Source organism: Gaeumannomyces tritici (assembly GCF_000145635.1).
Source record: "Gaeumannomyces tritici R3-111a-1 unplaced genomic scaffold supercont2.5, whole genome shotgun sequence".
NCBI lineage: Eukaryota > Fungi > Ascomycota > Sordariomycetes > Magnaporthales > Magnaporthaceae > Gaeumannomyces > Gaeumannomyces tritici.
This window is the reverse complement of record NW_008804549.1, coordinates 1486790-1501446: the sequence shown is the minus strand read 5'-3', so window position 1 is coordinate 1501446 and position 14657 is coordinate 1486790. Positions and strand designations below refer to the sequence as shown.

At 58.5% G+C, this 14657-nt stretch overlaps 8 protein-coding genes across 8 annotated transcripts in view; 2 read left to right on the top strand and 6 right to left on the bottom strand.

The window, feature by feature from the left end:
* Positions 1 to 157: 157 nt before the first annotated feature.
* Positions 158 to 3087, bottom strand: GGTG_09490 (hypothetical protein; the record flags this gene model as incomplete). The annotated part of the gene is made up of 2 exons (XM_009227340.1): positions 158 to 2620; positions 2704 to 3087. 2 exons carry the CDS (start codon positions 3085 to 3087, stop codon positions 158 to 160), a joined length of 2847 nt encoding a protein of 948 aa, XP_009225604.1.
* A 381-nt stretch (positions 3088 to 3468) lies between these two features.
* Positions 3469 to 4389, top strand: GGTG_09489 (nuclear cap-binding protein subunit 2). The gene is made up of 2 exons (XM_009227339.1): positions 3469 to 3792; positions 3877 to 4389. Exons 1-2 carry the CDS (start codon positions 3635 to 3637, stop codon positions 4277 to 4279), a joined length of 561 nt encoding a protein of 186 aa, XP_009225603.1. The 5' UTR covers positions 3469 to 3634; the 3' UTR covers positions 4280 to 4389.
* On the bottom strand, positions 4323 to 5488 carry GGTG_09488 (hypothetical protein). The gene is made up of 3 exons (XM_009227338.1): positions 5295 to 5488; positions 4955 to 5184; positions 4323 to 4885 (listed from the first exon to the last, which is right to left on the bottom strand). Exons 1-3 carry the CDS (start codon positions 5342 to 5344, stop codon positions 4833 to 4835), a joined length of 333 nt encoding a protein of 110 aa, XP_009225602.1. The 5' UTR covers positions 5345 to 5488; the 3' UTR covers positions 4323 to 4832.
* Positions 5489 to 5549: 61 nt separating this feature from the next.
* Positions 5550 to 6729, top strand: GGTG_09487 (trafficking protein particle complex subunit 2). Its single transcript, XM_009227337.1, has 2 exons — positions 5550 to 5963; positions 6114 to 6729. Exons 1-2 carry the CDS (start codon positions 5779 to 5781, stop codon positions 6418 to 6420), a joined length of 492 nt encoding a protein of 163 aa, XP_009225601.1. The 5' UTR covers positions 5550 to 5778; the 3' UTR covers positions 6421 to 6729.
* Positions 6665 to 7703, bottom strand: GGTG_09486 (histone H4). The gene is made up of 3 exons (XM_009227336.1): positions 7541 to 7703; positions 7196 to 7333; positions 6665 to 7116 (listed from the first exon to the last, which is right to left on the bottom strand). Exons 1-3 carry the CDS (start codon positions 7548 to 7550, stop codon positions 6953 to 6955), a joined length of 312 nt encoding a protein of 103 aa, XP_009225600.1. The 5' UTR covers positions 7551 to 7703; the 3' UTR covers positions 6665 to 6952.
* Positions 7704 to 9281: 1578 nt separating this feature from the next.
* Positions 9282 to 11928, bottom strand: GGTG_09485 (hypothetical protein; the record flags this gene model as incomplete). Its single annotated transcript, XM_009227335.1, has 2 exons — positions 9282 to 9356; positions 9457 to 11928. 2 exons carry the CDS (start codon positions 11926 to 11928, stop codon positions 9282 to 9284), a joined length of 2547 nt encoding a protein of 848 aa, XP_009225599.1.
* Positions 11929 to 11960: 32 nt separating this feature from the next.
* On the bottom strand, positions 11961 to 12269 carry GGTG_09484 (hypothetical protein; the record flags this gene model as incomplete). Its single annotated transcript, XM_009227334.1, has 1 exon — positions 11961 to 12269. The coding sequence occupies one exon, from the start codon at positions 12267 to 12269 to the stop codon at positions 11961 to 11963; it is 309 nt and encodes a 102-aa protein (XP_009225598.1).
* A 695-nt stretch (positions 12270 to 12964) lies between these two features.
* GGTG_09483 (hypothetical protein) overlaps positions 12965 to 14657 on the bottom strand; it is a 2248-nt gene continuing 555 nt past the window's right edge. Inside the window, exon 2 of the mRNA XM_009227333.1 lies at positions 12965 to 14136. Coding sequence (XP_009225597.1) covers positions 13625 to 14136 — 512 coding nt within the window. The 3' untranslated portion in view covers positions 12965 to 13624. The remainder of the gene's footprint in view (positions 14137 to 14657) is intronic.

The following is a 14657-nucleotide window of genomic DNA, read 5'->3' as shown; positions in this document are numbered from 1 at the left end:
AGAGGGCTTGCTTCAAAGGCTGTCGTCGTTCCGTACTCTAACCGCCAATGCCAACTCTGTCTGTATTCTGCGGTAGCCGCCGAGCCAAAAACGCCCCAGCGTGTCACGACTACAAGCATTACGTTCTCCCATGATCCCTGTCCCTCCCCCCGTCTCTTCAGCCAGCCATCGTGAGTTTCTCCAGTCGGCTCTTGACGGCTTCGACTAATGTCGTCTCCCTCTCGAGGAGCTGCATGACCTGCGCAACCTTTGCCTTGCGCACGTCTGCTGGAATCTTCATGTTGGGCGTCGAAGGGTGCTGCACCGCCTCGCCCGCCTTCTTGTCGTCCCCGGTGCTGCTGCCGCTGCTGCCGGTGGCCTTGTCCCTGTCCTGCAGTAGCTGCTGCCGCTGCTGCTGAAGCCCCTCGGCCTGCCGCACAAGCTCCGTCTTGAGCGCCGTGACCTCGTCGAATCGCTTGCTGTACTGCCTCACCTTGGACGAGGCGCCGCCCGCGTTGGCCGCGCTGCCGCCGTCTTCGTTGCTGCCCAGCACGCTCGCCTCGAGCGAGCGCACCTCGTCCATCCACGCCCTCTCCTTGTCGCTGAGCTCCCTGCTGTTCGCCCGCCCGACCGACCGCTTGATCTTGTCCATGCGCTCCGCAAGCTCGCGTTGCCTGGTCTGCGCCCGCTCCAGCCGCCGCTCCAGCCGCACGTGGTCGGGAAGGCCGGATTCGTCTTCCTCGCCGTCCTGCTGCGCGCCCTCCTCGCCCGCAATCTTGTCGATCTTCTCCTTGAGCATGTTCATCTTCATCACCTGCTCGTGAAGCTCAGCCGGTAGCTGCTGAAGCCGCCTGAACAGCTCTCCGACCGCCTTGTTGACCCGTTCCGTCTGGGCGTCTATCCGCTGGTGTGCGTTGGTGAGCACCGTCAATGACGCCGCCGACAGCCTGATCTCGTGAGTCAGGACCGCCTGGTAGCGGCTCGTCCGCGCAATCTTGAGAAATTCCGATATCTCGTTTTGCTCGTCAAACACCTCCATGGACGGCTGGAACGCCGGCCGAGGCTCGCATATAACGAGCGGCTTGGCCTCGTCGTCATCGCTGCGGACGCCGCCATCCCCCGAGGCCTGAAGCGACGGCGAAATGGCGCCGGATATCGCCGGCCTGAACTCGTCCTCGGGCGCCTCGAAAGACAGCGCCACGGCTGCCTGTGGCGTACTGGACAGCAGAAAGTATCCCAGGTCGGGGTCCCGGATCGCCACCGCAGCGGCCAGTGGTGCACCCTTGTGCGTGAACACCCTATCCCTGGTCGATGTTTGTCCCTTGACGAGCAGATCTAGCCGGAACTCCGACCCAGCTGCCGAGTCACCCTGGAGTTCGCTCTCCAACCGAAAGACCCACGGTGCCAGAGACACCAGCGCGATCCCAGCCGGGTGTGTGATGAAAAATGAGTATCGTGAAGTGACGTCGGGGCTGATCATGGGCCATGCGTCGGCTGTAACTTCCATGGGACGCATGACGTCCAGCGTCTGGAAGGTGAGAAGGGATGGGAGAGGGGCGTTACCCACGGGGACCTGGCGCGCGAACCTGGACTTGCTTGCAGAGGGCAGCCATCGTGCTTGAACACCCTCAAGGTCGAGGCAAACCCGTAGCTGTCCACTGGTAGAGACAAGGCAGATGATGGATAGCGACAGACCCTCCGAGTCAGCGTCGTCCATCTGGAGCTCCTCATCATCCTCACCCATCATAAGATCCTCGGTGTCGATTTTCTCGCCGATCACGTAGATGTCTGTTAGCTCCACGTCCAGATCGTTGTCGTCGAGTGCCTCTAGTTCGAGGTCGAAGGGGCCTTGCAGTTTGGGCACTGCGCCAGGCCTCGATGGCCGTGTGAAAATTTCCGTCGTCGGATCGGTGATGGAGCCTTCCACAATCCTAGGCTCCTGGTTGTCCAAGTCTGACATCCACTCTAGCTGCTGCTGTGCTAGTAGCTTCTCCTGTGCGGGGACGGCTGGATCGTCCTCGATCGCCGCAAGCTTCGCAACTATAGACACAGAGAGCGAGGGGATGAGCGTCGGAGGCGGGGCCCATCGTTGGGGCAGGAGGGGGCACAGGGCGTACAGGTCGCCTCCACGCATTGCGACCCAGAGCGTCATGGACGACCAAGACCCGGAGCCCCGCCCGCCGCCAAAGCAGGCCGCCGCCACCTCCATGTCGAATGAGTCCGGAGAAAAGCCCTTGTTCATGGCCGAGGTCGATGCGCTAAAGTCCTGGTCTAGAGACGTTCCGTCCGCGAGCTTCCTCAGGTCCACCGCGAGGGTCGGGGTGTCGAAGGACCACCGATCAGCCGGTGACAGCTCCCACACGCGCACAACAGCCTCCTCAGTCACAGTAACAAGCGCCGAACCGTTGACACCGAGGGGATGGAAGACGGCGGACATGATCGGTGACTTTGAAGTCACGTGGGTTGTCGGGCCGAGAGTCCAGAACTTGGCCTTGAGCGGCCCTGCGTCCTGGGCCGTCAAGTGGGATGGGTCGGGCAGCATGCAGATGTGGACTGTGTGTGTCGTCAGGACGGCCAGGTAGTTAGCCTGTGGCGACATGACGAGTTGCTTGATGTCATCTGCTACTGGGGTTTTGATTATCTGTTGCGCGCAAAGTTGCCATGTTAGCTTGTCGCGGGTGTCTTCCAAGTCCTCCACACGCTAGTCCAGAGCGTTGAACTCACGCGCATGCCCTGGGCGTGGCCAGCGGCGGCAAACATCGCGTCGGCGTCGTCATCTTCATGTATCGTGAACGAGTTTGGGTCCGAATCCTCGCGCTTAACACGGGCCCGGCCGGACCTGTCCGCGGCGCCGCCCGCCTGCTTGGAAGCCCACAGCTCCTTGAGGTAGACGAGGTCGCCCCATCGGAGCTCCCTGCCGTTGGCGACAAAGACCTCGGTGCCGCGACGGGCTATGGTGCGTCTGGGTCCGGGCTTGGGCTTGCCGCCCTTTGAGCTGGTCGATGCGTACGAGCTCCTCTTTGGGTCAAGCTCGGGGGGTGCAAACAAGCCATGGCCTGGGGCTGGTTCGTTAAGCCAGGCCGGCGTGTAGCTTGTTATCTTGACCATCGTGGACGGGAAGGGTTCGACTGCGATGGCACGGCGGGGGCGGGTATCAGCTGCACATGAGGGATGCTCGAATGCTGAATTCAACCTTGGAGTGGGCGCGACGGCCTCAGGAAAAAAAAGGAGGACGCCGCCCGCCTTTGCTGGTCGGCAGGATGACGATATTGAAACCACGGAGGCGGAGCGCGTCGGATTAATATTAAAGCAAGTACAGCAAGTTCTCACAGGCCGTTGGCTTTCTCACAGGCACTTTCTGGGGCAGTCGGTGAATGTGCAAGCCGGACCAAAGATTTGTCCAAAACGCGGTGGTGAAAGAGACCAAGTCCGAGCTTTGGATTTTCGATGGGGTCCCTTGCATGCATTGCCTGACAGCAGCGCGCAGGCAGGCAGTTGGCGGAACCCACTTCAGTGCCGCGCAGAGCTCCATCAGAGCCGACCCAATCGACGACTCGCCGACACTAATTGGAAAGGAACCTCAGCAGCTCCAACTCGCGAGGTTGCGCCCCGTGTTCCGCGCCACGCTTCCGACAACCATCCTTCAATCGACAAGATGGTGCCGCCCGTACGCAACACAATCGACCGGCTCGACAGGCCAAGCGCCTACTTCAGCCATCGGAAGCGTCGCAGGAACGACGACGAAGATGCGGAGCCGCAGCAGCCACAGGTTGATCCTCTGGCCAAAGCGACCACGCTTTACGTCGGGAACCTGTAGGTCTTTGTCCCCCGACTCACCCTTCTGCTGCCGCGAAGTTTGAGCAACCTCTCACCACGTCAACAAAAATAAAAAACCAGGTCCTTCTTCACCACCGAGGAGCAAATCTACGAGCTCTTCTCCAAGTGCGGCGAGATCAAGCGCCTGGTCATGGGCCTGGACCGCTTCAACAAGACGCCCTGCGGCTTCTGCTTCGTCGAGTACTACACGCACCAGGACGCGCTCGACTGCATGAAGTTCATCGGCGGCACCAAGCTCGACGAGCGCGTCATCCGCACCGACCTCGACCCGGGCTTCGAGGAAGGCCGCCAGTACGGCCGCGGCAAGTCGGGCGGCCAGGTCCGCGACGAGTACCGCGACGACTACGACGAGGGCCGCGGCGGGCTTGGCCGCGCCGTCCAGCTCGAGCGCGAGGCCAGGGACCGAGAGAACAGGGACGCCAGGGAATCGAGGGACAGCCAAGACCGCGGTCACCTGAGATAAGGCGAGACCGGAGAGCACGACGGGTCAGGCTAGGGAAAAGCAATGGTCACTTTCACTTGGGTAAATCTCTTGCTGGTAGTTGGTGGCAAGAGGTCGTGAACGTGCATATTACAAGGCAGATAATACCACAAGATATGATTTTTTCACGGGTTCCTTTCGTCATTCCTTCCATGCTACATAGATGGACCACAGTCGAGGCTTCGATGAGGAGCCGCGCATACCATAAGAGGGCCTAGCCGTCCAACATCTCCTGTATGTGGTCCAACTCTGATGCCCTCCCTTCCTCCCTAGCTGACATGGCAGTCCATCCGAAGTAGCTGCTGACGATAATATGACGCCGAAGTCAAGCTATCATCCCCATCAAGTTCAAGTTCCCCGCGTCGGACCGGGGATGTTCTCGAGGCTGAGCCATAGCCGCCGTCTTGGGCCATGCGTCTCAGTGCGTGTGGAATAGTAGTCTAGCCAGTCGTCGACGGCAGGGATGCCTGACGGCGCATGTCCGACATGAGGAAAACCCGCCGATAATCGAGCATGTCGCGTCGAGAGGCAAATCCTAGAATCCTGGTGGGTTGACCCTCTGGGACACCCTGGTCCACTTGGGGAGCTCTGAGAGTGGCGGTTGGTGACTGTGTTAGCCATCCGATGTCTCGCGGGGCATGCTTGCCAGCAGCGTACTGTGAATTCCCTTGCGGTACTTCTTCTCCTTGCGGTCGAAGATGGTGTACTTGTCCTTGGGCAACATCTCCTCCTCCCGGGGCATCTCGGCCTTCCACCTGTCGAGCGCCTTGAGCGTCTCCCCCTTCTTGCTCAGAGCCTGGCTGATGGTGTCGACGATGCTGTCCACCGCCCGTAGCCGCCTGCGGTGGCGGAGCTTCTGGAAGCGCGAGAGACGCCAGGGGATCTTCCTGCATTCCGACCGAGGGTAGAATTGGTTAGGAACTGCCGACATGTCATGCGACAGAGCCAGGAGGGGGGGATTTGGGATGCGCTGAGAAGGAAGAAAATGGAAGCGCACCAGAGGAGACCGCCATTTAAAGGATTTGTTATCCTGAAGGGGCCGAACATGGTCGAAGTCTGGGGGTCACTCCGTCCAGGCGGGATGGGTCACAAATGGGCCCAGCTTCGAAGTCTTGGTTCTCTCGTTCTGTGATGGAGTTGCCAATGGAAACCTGACGTTAGGAAATCTACTGATGCGATAAGCAGCCAATCGCAGGCTTGTATGGGGTGCGCCCAGCCCCACAACATTTCCTGCGCCTGCATGGAGGTATGCCGAGCAGTGGCGGCTTGGGCCTGTCATCCAGTCACACCGAGCACCAAGACGCACCTCTTTCCACCGGACGGGCAACTGCCCAATTCGTGCGCTACCGCATCACCCGCTCGGCAGAGAACCTCCGGAAACAGCCCGGGAGCGGAAGGCCGACAACGACCAGCGCGGCCGCCAATCCACCCCCCCGACAACGGATGCAGCGGCGCTCCATGCCACACCTCCCCCTTGGACCATGTCGTACTATTTCGCCATCATCGGGACGCAGGACAACCCCCTCTTCGAGTATGAGTTCGGCACGTCAAAACAGGGCAACGACGGGGTGGCCCGTTTCGCCGAGGGCAGCCGCCACATGAACCAGTTCATCCTGCACAGCAGCCTGGACATTGTCGAGGAGGCGCAGTGGAACACGGGTCAGATGTGAGCTTTCTACTTGGTACTGCGGCGGGGATTCTCTGAGTGATGGGGAGATCGAGTGACGGGTACCCCTGGGCATCATGGAATCGGGCACACAAGGGGGGCCGCAACCATTGTCAACTGACCACCATCTCCTCTCCCGCAAAATCGCAGGTACCTCAAGTGCGTCGACAAGTTCTTCAACAGCTACGTGTCGTGCTTCGTGACGGGCTCAAACGCAAAGTTCCTGCTGCTGCACCAGCCGGCGCAGCAGGCGCTGGCGGCGGGGCGCATGTCGGCCAGCTCCATCGCCACGAACCCGACGGGCCCCGCGACCGAGGAGGCCATCCGCAGCTTCTTCGTCGAGGTCTACGAGAGCTGGGTCAAGGCCATCATGAGCCCCTTTTACAAGGTCAACATGGAGGTCAAGAGCCCCATCTTCAGATCCAGGGTGGCCGCGGCCGGCAAGAAGTATCTATGATGGCTCGCCGCGGGGGATGGATAGACGAGGGGGGTGGGGGAAGTGCTACCTGGACTTGTGACCACCTTGAAAGGACCTTTCACATTCCAACCGGTCAGAAGGAGGGCAAACAAGAATAGCGAGGAACACGGATGCGAGAGGTGGGCGTCATGGATGAGACATGTCATATACCCCAATTGAATACCTGTAGATACCGAGTGTCGAGTGATGAAAGTAGTACGTGAGAAGGCATGGCGATAAACGATGTGGGAAGGACACCGAAACGTGAGTGTGTATTCACAGATAGCGACAGCAAGCTTGATCATGAAGTTGTTTGTTTAATCAAGGGAGCCATGAATCCCAGACTCCCTGGTGCCGTGCTATGTACTCGCCGAACGCCAGTGACCATTTCCCCAAGATTCCCAGAATAACGTCGCGACTGTGAGACAGGCGGGTCGACTGAGACGCTTCGCCTTCTCCAGCAAAAAGAAAATGAGACAACCACCACAACAACCCCCGAGCAAGAAACAAGTCGATATCGGGTTTGGGTTGTTTAACCACCGAAACCGTACAGGGTGCGGCCCTGGCGCTTGAGGGCGTAGACAACGTCAAGGGAGGTGACGGTCTTGCGCTTGGCGTGCTCGGTGTAGGTGACGGCGTCACGGATGACGCCCTCGAGGAAGGACTTGAGGACACCACGGGTCTCCTCGTAGATCACTGGAAGAGAGGAATCAGGTCAGCGGACACGTCGACGACGATGAAGAGAGCTGTGATGATTGTTGGTAATAGTACTTACTGGCCGAGATACGCTTGACACCACCACGACGCGCCAGACGGCGGATAGCGGGCTTTGTGATACCCTGGATGTTGTCACGAAGAATCTTGCGGTGACGCTTGGCGCCGCCCTTTCCAAGACCCTTTCCTCCCTTGCCGCCTAGGTAGAAGAGATATGTCAGTATGATTGCGATGAGGCTAGTGTAGATGCATGATGGCGGTGGTGATCGGTGTTCCACCCCTCAGTCGCGGTCGGCCCGCGACGCGTTGGAGTGGGGAGGATGCCGATCGGGCAACCAACGCGGCGGTGACGGCGAGATGCCAAGAGACGACGAGAAGGCGACGACAAGAGGGTAAAAATACTCACGTCCAGTCATCTTGATAGATGGGAATAGGTTTTAGTTGATTAGGTTGATTGAAATGTCGTCACTGGGACGAGACTGTTGATGCGTTGTTTGTTTTGTGGTTTGTGGTTTGTGGTTGGATGCGGTATGCAAGAGAGACGGGAGCAGAGAAGTTCGAGGGGACCGATTAAGGTGGGTTGGGAGATTTTATATGGCTGCAGGCTGATTTGGGCGGCTGCACGCGTCGGGGGGGGTACTGGGGAACTAATGGGCGAAGGTGGCAGAAAACGCGCTAGTCGGTTTTGGGAATTGCGAGGGCTTTTGACGCGGGTTGCGGTGTCGAAATGGTCATGCGGGCGGGGGGAGGATCAACCAAAAATTGGGTTGTCGGGTCGCGTTTGATTTCGGCTTTTTTTGGCAGCGTGCAACTGCGGGCGGGTTTTCTCCCTTGTTCGGAAAATGCGGGTGGGCGCGCTTTGGTTTCGAATTCCATGCTCGCCGCACTGGCGGCGCATTTTCTGATTCGTGACCGCGGCCCCGCAATTGGAAGTGCAGGTGCTGATTTCGTCCCTGATTGATGGTGGTCCGTGCACCCGACCATCCTTTCACGGGTCGTTGCCGGCCACGCGCGCGCCCCGCATTTGAATTGATCACCATCCTTGACAAACGCGTCTGGCGCGGTGACGAGCGTGGGGAAACGCGAGTAGCCTCCCGTTCAAGATTTTGGGTTTACCGCAGGCTGTTCCCGTTGGTTCACATATCAACGACCGCCCATAAGCTCTAGAGACTCCTCGCTAGATCTAGTTGGTTCTGCCAGCATCAAGCCGCGTCCCTTCAACGAGTTGTCGATCCATGCACTTGTGCCCTGCATTCACATCCACGGCCCAGGCTACACTCCCACAGGTGGACGGTCAGTGAATGACCAGTCGGTCAGTGATCAGAACTTGAAATATCCATTTGTTTCTAGCCTTGTTTCTCCATGAACGGCATCGGGATAATCTCCTGCCCTTCTGTTTCTAGCTTTCGATATTTGTTGGGACTACCAGGAGCGACAAAGACGCCCCTCTCTGCTCAAAGGAGACGAGGGACACAGGTCAACCGGGATATGGAAACGTAGGAATGTGGCAATGGCTGAATGTCAAATGCCCGGCGTGTTGGCTTCTTGCTATCGTACAGACGGGGATGTTGTGACTGGATGCTCAGGTACCCATATACCCCTTGGCCTGCCCGGGCCCGAGAGAGAAAAGTGACCCCAACGCAAAATAACCCAAGCCAGGCCGTGACTGCTCGCCACTCCCCACTTCCTTGTTCGCCTTCTGTTTCTGGTTTAAAGCAGAGAACAGCCAAAAACGTCGCTAAGGTGATGGTCTCCAGAACGCCGTTTCCATGCTGCGTATCCAGGGACCTTGGTCTTTATAAGCAAAATACAATCAATTCATCCACCCACATTCCCCATGAACCCCACCCGTGATTGCTAGGCTATCCAGCCAATCCAGAACGCCCTGCAAGAAGCCCAAAAGAACAGGGGCATAGAACGTGGGTGGGTGTCTGCTGTTGAGCCCAGAAACGGAAAAGACGATAAGGCAGCAACCAGGCTCGACGCTCTGGACGATGCAATTTTCCAGCCGACCCAAAATAGAAATATCCATTCGAGGTCCTGTCCCGCTGTATGTGATCTGGTCGTGTCTAAGTGTGTGACTCGGAAATGGCCGTCCGAGCTGCAAGGGCAACCGCCCCCAAAGAGACCTGAAAAAAAGGTATGAATCATGGCACCATCGAATCATCGAATCCGTCTTCGTCTTCCAGGCTTTCAATAGCCTTCTTGATTAATTGGCTTGCCTATTTTGTGACATGTATATTAGCAAAGGATATTCACAAGATGTTCAAGCGCGCAGGGGGTTCAGTCTCTGTCTGTGCTGGAGTAATCTCGGCTGCATACCTTGGGGTCTAAACTCAAGGCAATCGTAAAATGATGCACGGCCGTGTTCTTGTCGTTCAAGGTCTTGTATAACTTGCCCAGAAGGAAGTGTACGGTGGCCTCGTCCGGCGCGAGATCCTTCAGGATCATCAGCTCCTTCTGTGCTTCGCCCAGTTGGCCGATAGCCAACAGGGCGCGCGCCTTCATGAACCTCGTCTGCGCGGCCTGGGGTGCCAGCTCGGTGGCTTTGGTGAAGAATTGGAGCGCTTGGACCACTTGCTTCTGCTTCTCAAGCGCCTGACCGATACAGCAGATTAGGACCGCATTGGTCGGGTGTATCACCGACGCCGCGTGGAAGTGGGTGTACGCCTTGTCGTAGTTTCCGAGCTTCTCATAAACACGCCCGATTCCGTAGTAAGCGTTGTAGTGCCGTCTGTCGGCCGCAATCGCGTGCCGGTATGATGTCAAGGCCTTGTCGTACTCTTCGTTGAGGAAGTGTTCGTGGCCTTGCAGTGTATAGGCATATGCGAACTTGGGGTCGAGCTGTGTAGCCCGCTTGAAGCACCGAAGCGCCTGCTCCCGATCCGACGCCAGGGACCACGCGTTCCCGAGGGCGCACCAGGCGTTTGGAGAGTGCCAGGCTGCATCGACCAACTCATGTGCCAGGAAGGATGACTCGGTCTCCTTTTTGAGATGCCAAAGAACCGTTGAGTAGACTTCCATGTCCTCCATCCGATGAGGGGCGAGAGCACGTAGTCGCCTGAAAGACAGCTCCGCCTCGGCGTACTTTGCCTGCTCGTAATGGGCACGACCGAGCTGTGCCAGAACCCATGGGGTGTCCGCATGCGCGCGCGACACAGAGCTGAGGCTCTGGACGGCCTCGCTGCATTGGTATTGTGACAACGCCAAGTATCCTGACCCGAGCCGCCTGAGAAGTTCCAGCAGAATCCTCAGGGCCTCCTCCGTACGAACCGTGTTGACGACATCAAACTCCACAGTCCTTGGTGGTGGGGGAGGCGGTTGCATGATCTCCCTTGTCTTAGGGGGCTCGATATGGTCGACGTCCATACTGTTCTCCTCGACTGGCTTCCTGTTGCCACTCACCACCCTTCCCACGCTGGACCCACCGGATCCGGGTCGCATGATCCTCGAGATGGGTGGCCTGGCCTTCTTTACTTCCCGCGCGGGAGCGACAGCGGGAGCAGCAGCAGTGGCGACGGCCGGCTTGGTCGTCGTCGCAGGCTTGAACATGTTCAGCCTTGCGCTTCTCCTCTGCGGGGCCCCTGGCTCCTCAGAAACGCCCTGTCGTTGCTGCACTGGATGGCCAGAGATGGTCCGCTTTCGATCGAGTCCCGAGACCGCAGTCGTAGCTGATCGGAGAAGCGACGAGCCTTGCTCGGATGTGGGTTGCCCTTCCACGTTCGGTTCCAAGACACGCTCCCTTCGTCTTGTCGCACCGCGGTAGTTGATTCTCGGCGGGCCTTCTGCTGAAGGCGGTTCAGCAATATGCGTCGTCCTCGACCTTCTCACTGGAGCCTGCGGTGCTTCCGAGTTCTGGGCCGTTCGGAAGACGTTCGAATCCACCGCTGAAGATGGAGCGGGTGGTGTTTCCATGCCCTCGGGGCCTTGGCTTGGAGCGGCGGTGGCAGCCATCCTCGAGCGGGCGGCGGCAATCTTGGCAAAAAAGTCGTTTTCCGCCGTCTCTCCCTCACCCAAGTTTCCAAACACGCTCTTGTCCTGAAGAGCCGCGGATCGAGGCTGATCGAAAGGGTCCATCGCTTCGTTGTGAACAGCACGCATCGCCGATTTCCGGGGGAGCGGCTCTAGTGGGTTGGCCTGTTGGGGGTCCCTATTCTCTGGTGCCACAGAGTCCGGCTCCAAACAGCGAACAAGAGCGTCGCTGACTCTGAAAATGTTGGGCACTTTGATATTGACGCCCATATCGCAGAGTGACGTGAAGGCATCCCACATGAAGGGGTTTGCTTTCAAGGCTTCTTCGAAAGACGACACGGAGCGCCTTTTGTCGTCCATGCCACGGTAGAGTTTGCCAAGCAAGCAGTTGAGGGTTGCGGCGTCCGGGGTCATGCTGCGGTTGACGGCCGAGTGCCTCCCGAGATGCGACTTTTGGGGCCACAGCGGCCTGGATCTCTCCAGCGCAAGTGCTCCATCACGAAACCTCTCCAAAGCCAGGCAGGACTGGGCAAATATGTAAACACGGCCCAAGTGGAGCCCACGAGACCCGGTCGCTTTTGCGTCGTCTTTGCTCGTGCCGTAGGCCGACAAAAAGTCCCCCGCGTGAAAGTGGCACAGGGCCAGCAGGAAGGTCGACTCGGACGACTTCGGGTCTTGGGCGGCCAGTCGCTCAGCGAAGAATAGGGCATTGTCGTTGGAGAGGTTGTCGAGGTGGTACAAGACGGCTTGTCTCAGCAGGCCTGCGACGTGGGCGCCGCCGGCGGGGGCCGGGGCCGCCGAGTACGAAAATGGCCGCGACATTTGCGCGGGAGGTGGAAGGTTGAGATCGCTACCTAGACCGCCGAGCCATGGGGCCGATATTGGAGGCGCACCGACAGAGCAGCGACCTCGTCTCGATCACCAGCACGCCTCGCTAGGTGGGGGCCGACGGTGGCGCGTCCGAGATGGCGGAAGCAGTTGCGGTCGGGCGAATCGTCGACCGAGGCTTCCTGCTGCAGGGAAGTCGTCCGCGGGACGGACAGGGCAACCGGTGTGTCCTCGACTGTGCAAGCGTGCGTCGGTGGCGGGCGAGCGGCAGGTGATGGATGGATGCGCGTGTGCGACGGCGGTTGGGTTGTCGGGCCGGGCGGCGGGTATATCATTAAGTAATTAAAAGGCGAGGACAGGAACGGCACGAGTGAAATGTGTGCCGAAGGGAGAGCGAAGGTCGAAAAGGCCGGGCCCAAAACCGGGGACGAGGTTGCGAAGCGTGGGGTGGTGGTGAAGGGCGTCGGTCACACACGCGCCACGCGCAGCGAGGAGCTCAAGCAAAATGCAGGCGAGTACGCAGCAAAGCAAAGCACAAAACGGCTAATATGTCGCTCCTGAGGGGCATTCCATCGTCGGTTCCGTGCAGCGTCGGACTGGGCAGGAAAGAAAATATCAGCCAGCCGCCAATGCTGCCGTTGGATGCCTGGGGAAGGGGTTGGAGAACAAAAAAGTGCAGATATTTTTGTTCGCCTATGCACGCCTTCCCTGCCTGGCGCTCAGTCCTCGCGATGTTGTTGTTCGCCAGCCCACCCTTGCCCTGATTGGCTGCATGCGGGCGAGACGCTGTGGCTGGATCCTGCCAGAGCAACAGGGAGTGACTCGCAGCAGCCACTCAATTGAATTGCCACGCTCTGGACTGACTCACCGCTTTCAGCCTCCACCTGCCGCTTTGGGGATGTGCTCTGATGTTTTTGTATGGAAGGGTCTATTCTGGGTCTGGATGGAAGCCACGTGCACTGCTGCGATTCTTGCCCACCAACATCCAAAGCACCGACGAACACATTGTCCATCGTCACCACCACCACCACCACTCCCATTCCCACAATAACAACAAACAACAAGAACAACAATCACAAGGACAACAACCGACTCCCACCACAACCATGGCGCAGAAAGCAAAAAAGGATCGTGCTCGGTCCAACGTGGCTGCTCTCAACAACCTCCACATCGGCTCTGCCGTCGTCAATGGCCTCTTCCTCGCCCTCCACTTCCTCTTCAGGTCGCGGTCGCTATTGGCATACATTCTTGTCTCCATTCCCAGCTTTTTATGCCAGCTCACCCTGGAGAGGGCTGGGCGGCCTAAATTCGAGGCATCCGGTGCTCTCAAGTCTGCCGGCGAGGATCTCGCCTCTCCCGGACTTACCGAGTACATGTTCGATGTGGTCTGGGTCACCTGGGCCACGCTCGTCTTGGTGGCGCTCTTTGGAAATAGGCTATTTTTCTTCTGGCTGATCATCCCCGCCTTTGGTGCCTACAAAGGCTTTAGCTTGTTCGGGGCTGCACGGAACATGGCAGCAATGCAGGGCTTGGGTGCCGCAGGCGCACAACAGCAACCTGCCGGGAACCGCAAGCAAAGGCGGGCAGCATAAAAATCACCTATCCTCTTTTTCTTTCTTTCTTGGCTACTTCCTCTCTTCGCCGCGCCGACTTCTTCACAGTCCCAGCTCCACCCAAGCTTGTCCACCCATCACTTCTCCCGATGGCACTCGAGCTCCTCGGTCCAGTTGGTCAGCACCGCCGGCTCAACGTCCTTGACCATGACGTGGATGTGCTCGAGCGAGCGCACGCTTTGAAGAGCAACCCAGTTCTTGAACCACATCACGCGGTTCTCGCCTCCAGAGCCCAGTGTGGCAACGAAAAACCTCTCGACAAAGTCTGCCACTATCCGCCTACTCTCTAGCGTCATGTCCCCAGTCTCTGAGTCTGTTTGGATGCCGGTGCGTGACCACACGACGATATGGGTGATTCCAGAGGCGAGTCCATACGGCCAGTCGTTCATCAAGACCCGGTAGTCCGAGGAGTTCTGAAAAGGGACTGGGGACACTGGCTTGAACGGAGGCTCTCCCCAAGTTTTGGGCAAACGATGGACCATGATGTACTTTGTCATGCTGCCGTACTCGGCCTTGGTTTCAGCCGTCCATTTCATGTACCTGCGCAGATCCGATGGCTTGCGCTTGAGCATCTCGAGCTTATTGTTGTCTAGGGACCAGATCAGACTTGTGCGGATGAGGCAGGCGGTGGCATAGCAAATTACAAAAAAAAAAACATCTCAGCTCGTGTCTGTGTCTCGCGTCGACTTACCAATGATTTCTCTCAGCTCGTCCCAATCATGGTACTTGAACTCCTCGTCGGTCTGTGACAGAACCCATTTGTCGATGTCGGTCAGGGGGAAGGGGGAGTCTTCGATGGGGATTGCCACGCCGGGATCGCCCATACTTGCGGTTCAAGGCAGTGGAGCAGCGCAACTATGTGGTTTCTAGCAAGGATCATGAGTTTCGCGAGGGTTTGTTGGTGAAGGGCGGTCAAATTTGCGGCAACCTCGAATGGTCGGGTTGCATAGAGCAGTCCGAGTCCGGCAGTCGGAGTTGGGTGGGCACCTTTTAACGGCTCCCGCCAAGCCACATGCATCGACCACGTTGCTGGAAATCGGGCTGACGAACACTTGAGCAACACCCGGCCCGTCCCAGCACTTGACGTGTCCAATGACACGGGGTTGCCCC

Excerpts from the sequence above, each read along its gene's own strand:
- GGTG_09486 (XM_009227336.1), bottom strand. Across the intron at positions 7,117-7,195 it reads TGTCAAGCGTATCTCGGCCA|TGATCTACGAGGAGACCCGT; the intron begins GTAAGTACTATT and ends CCTCTCTTCCAG.
- GGTG_09488 (XM_009227338.1), bottom strand. The coding sequence starts at position 5,344 with ATGTTCGGCCCCTTCAGGATAACAAATCCTTTAAATGGCGGTCTCCTC. Across the intron at positions 5,185-5,294 it reads TTAAATGGCGGTCTCCTCTG|GAAGATCCCCTGGCGTCTCT; the intron begins GTGCGCTTCCAT and ends GTCGGAATGCAG. Across the intron at positions 4,886-4,954 it reads GTACCGCAAGGGAATTCACA|AGCTCCCCAAGTGGACCAGG; the intron begins GTACGCTGCTGG and ends CGCCACTCTCAG.
- GGTG_09487 (XM_009227337.1), top strand. The coding sequence starts at position 5,779 with ATGTCGTACTATTTCGCCATCATCGGGACGCAGGACAACCCCCTCTTC. Across the intron at positions 5,964-6,113 it reads CAGTGGAACACGGGTCAGAT|GTACCTCAAGTGCGTCGACA; the intron begins GTGAGCTTTCTA and ends GCAAAATCGCAG.
- GGTG_09489 (XM_009227339.1), top strand. The coding sequence starts at position 3,635 with ATGGTGCCGCCCGTACGCAACACAATCGACCGGCTCGACAGGCCAAGC. Across the intron at positions 3,793-3,876 it reads ACGCTTTACGTCGGGAACCT|GTCCTTCTTCACCACCGAGG; the intron begins GTAGGTCTTTGT and ends ATAAAAAACCAG.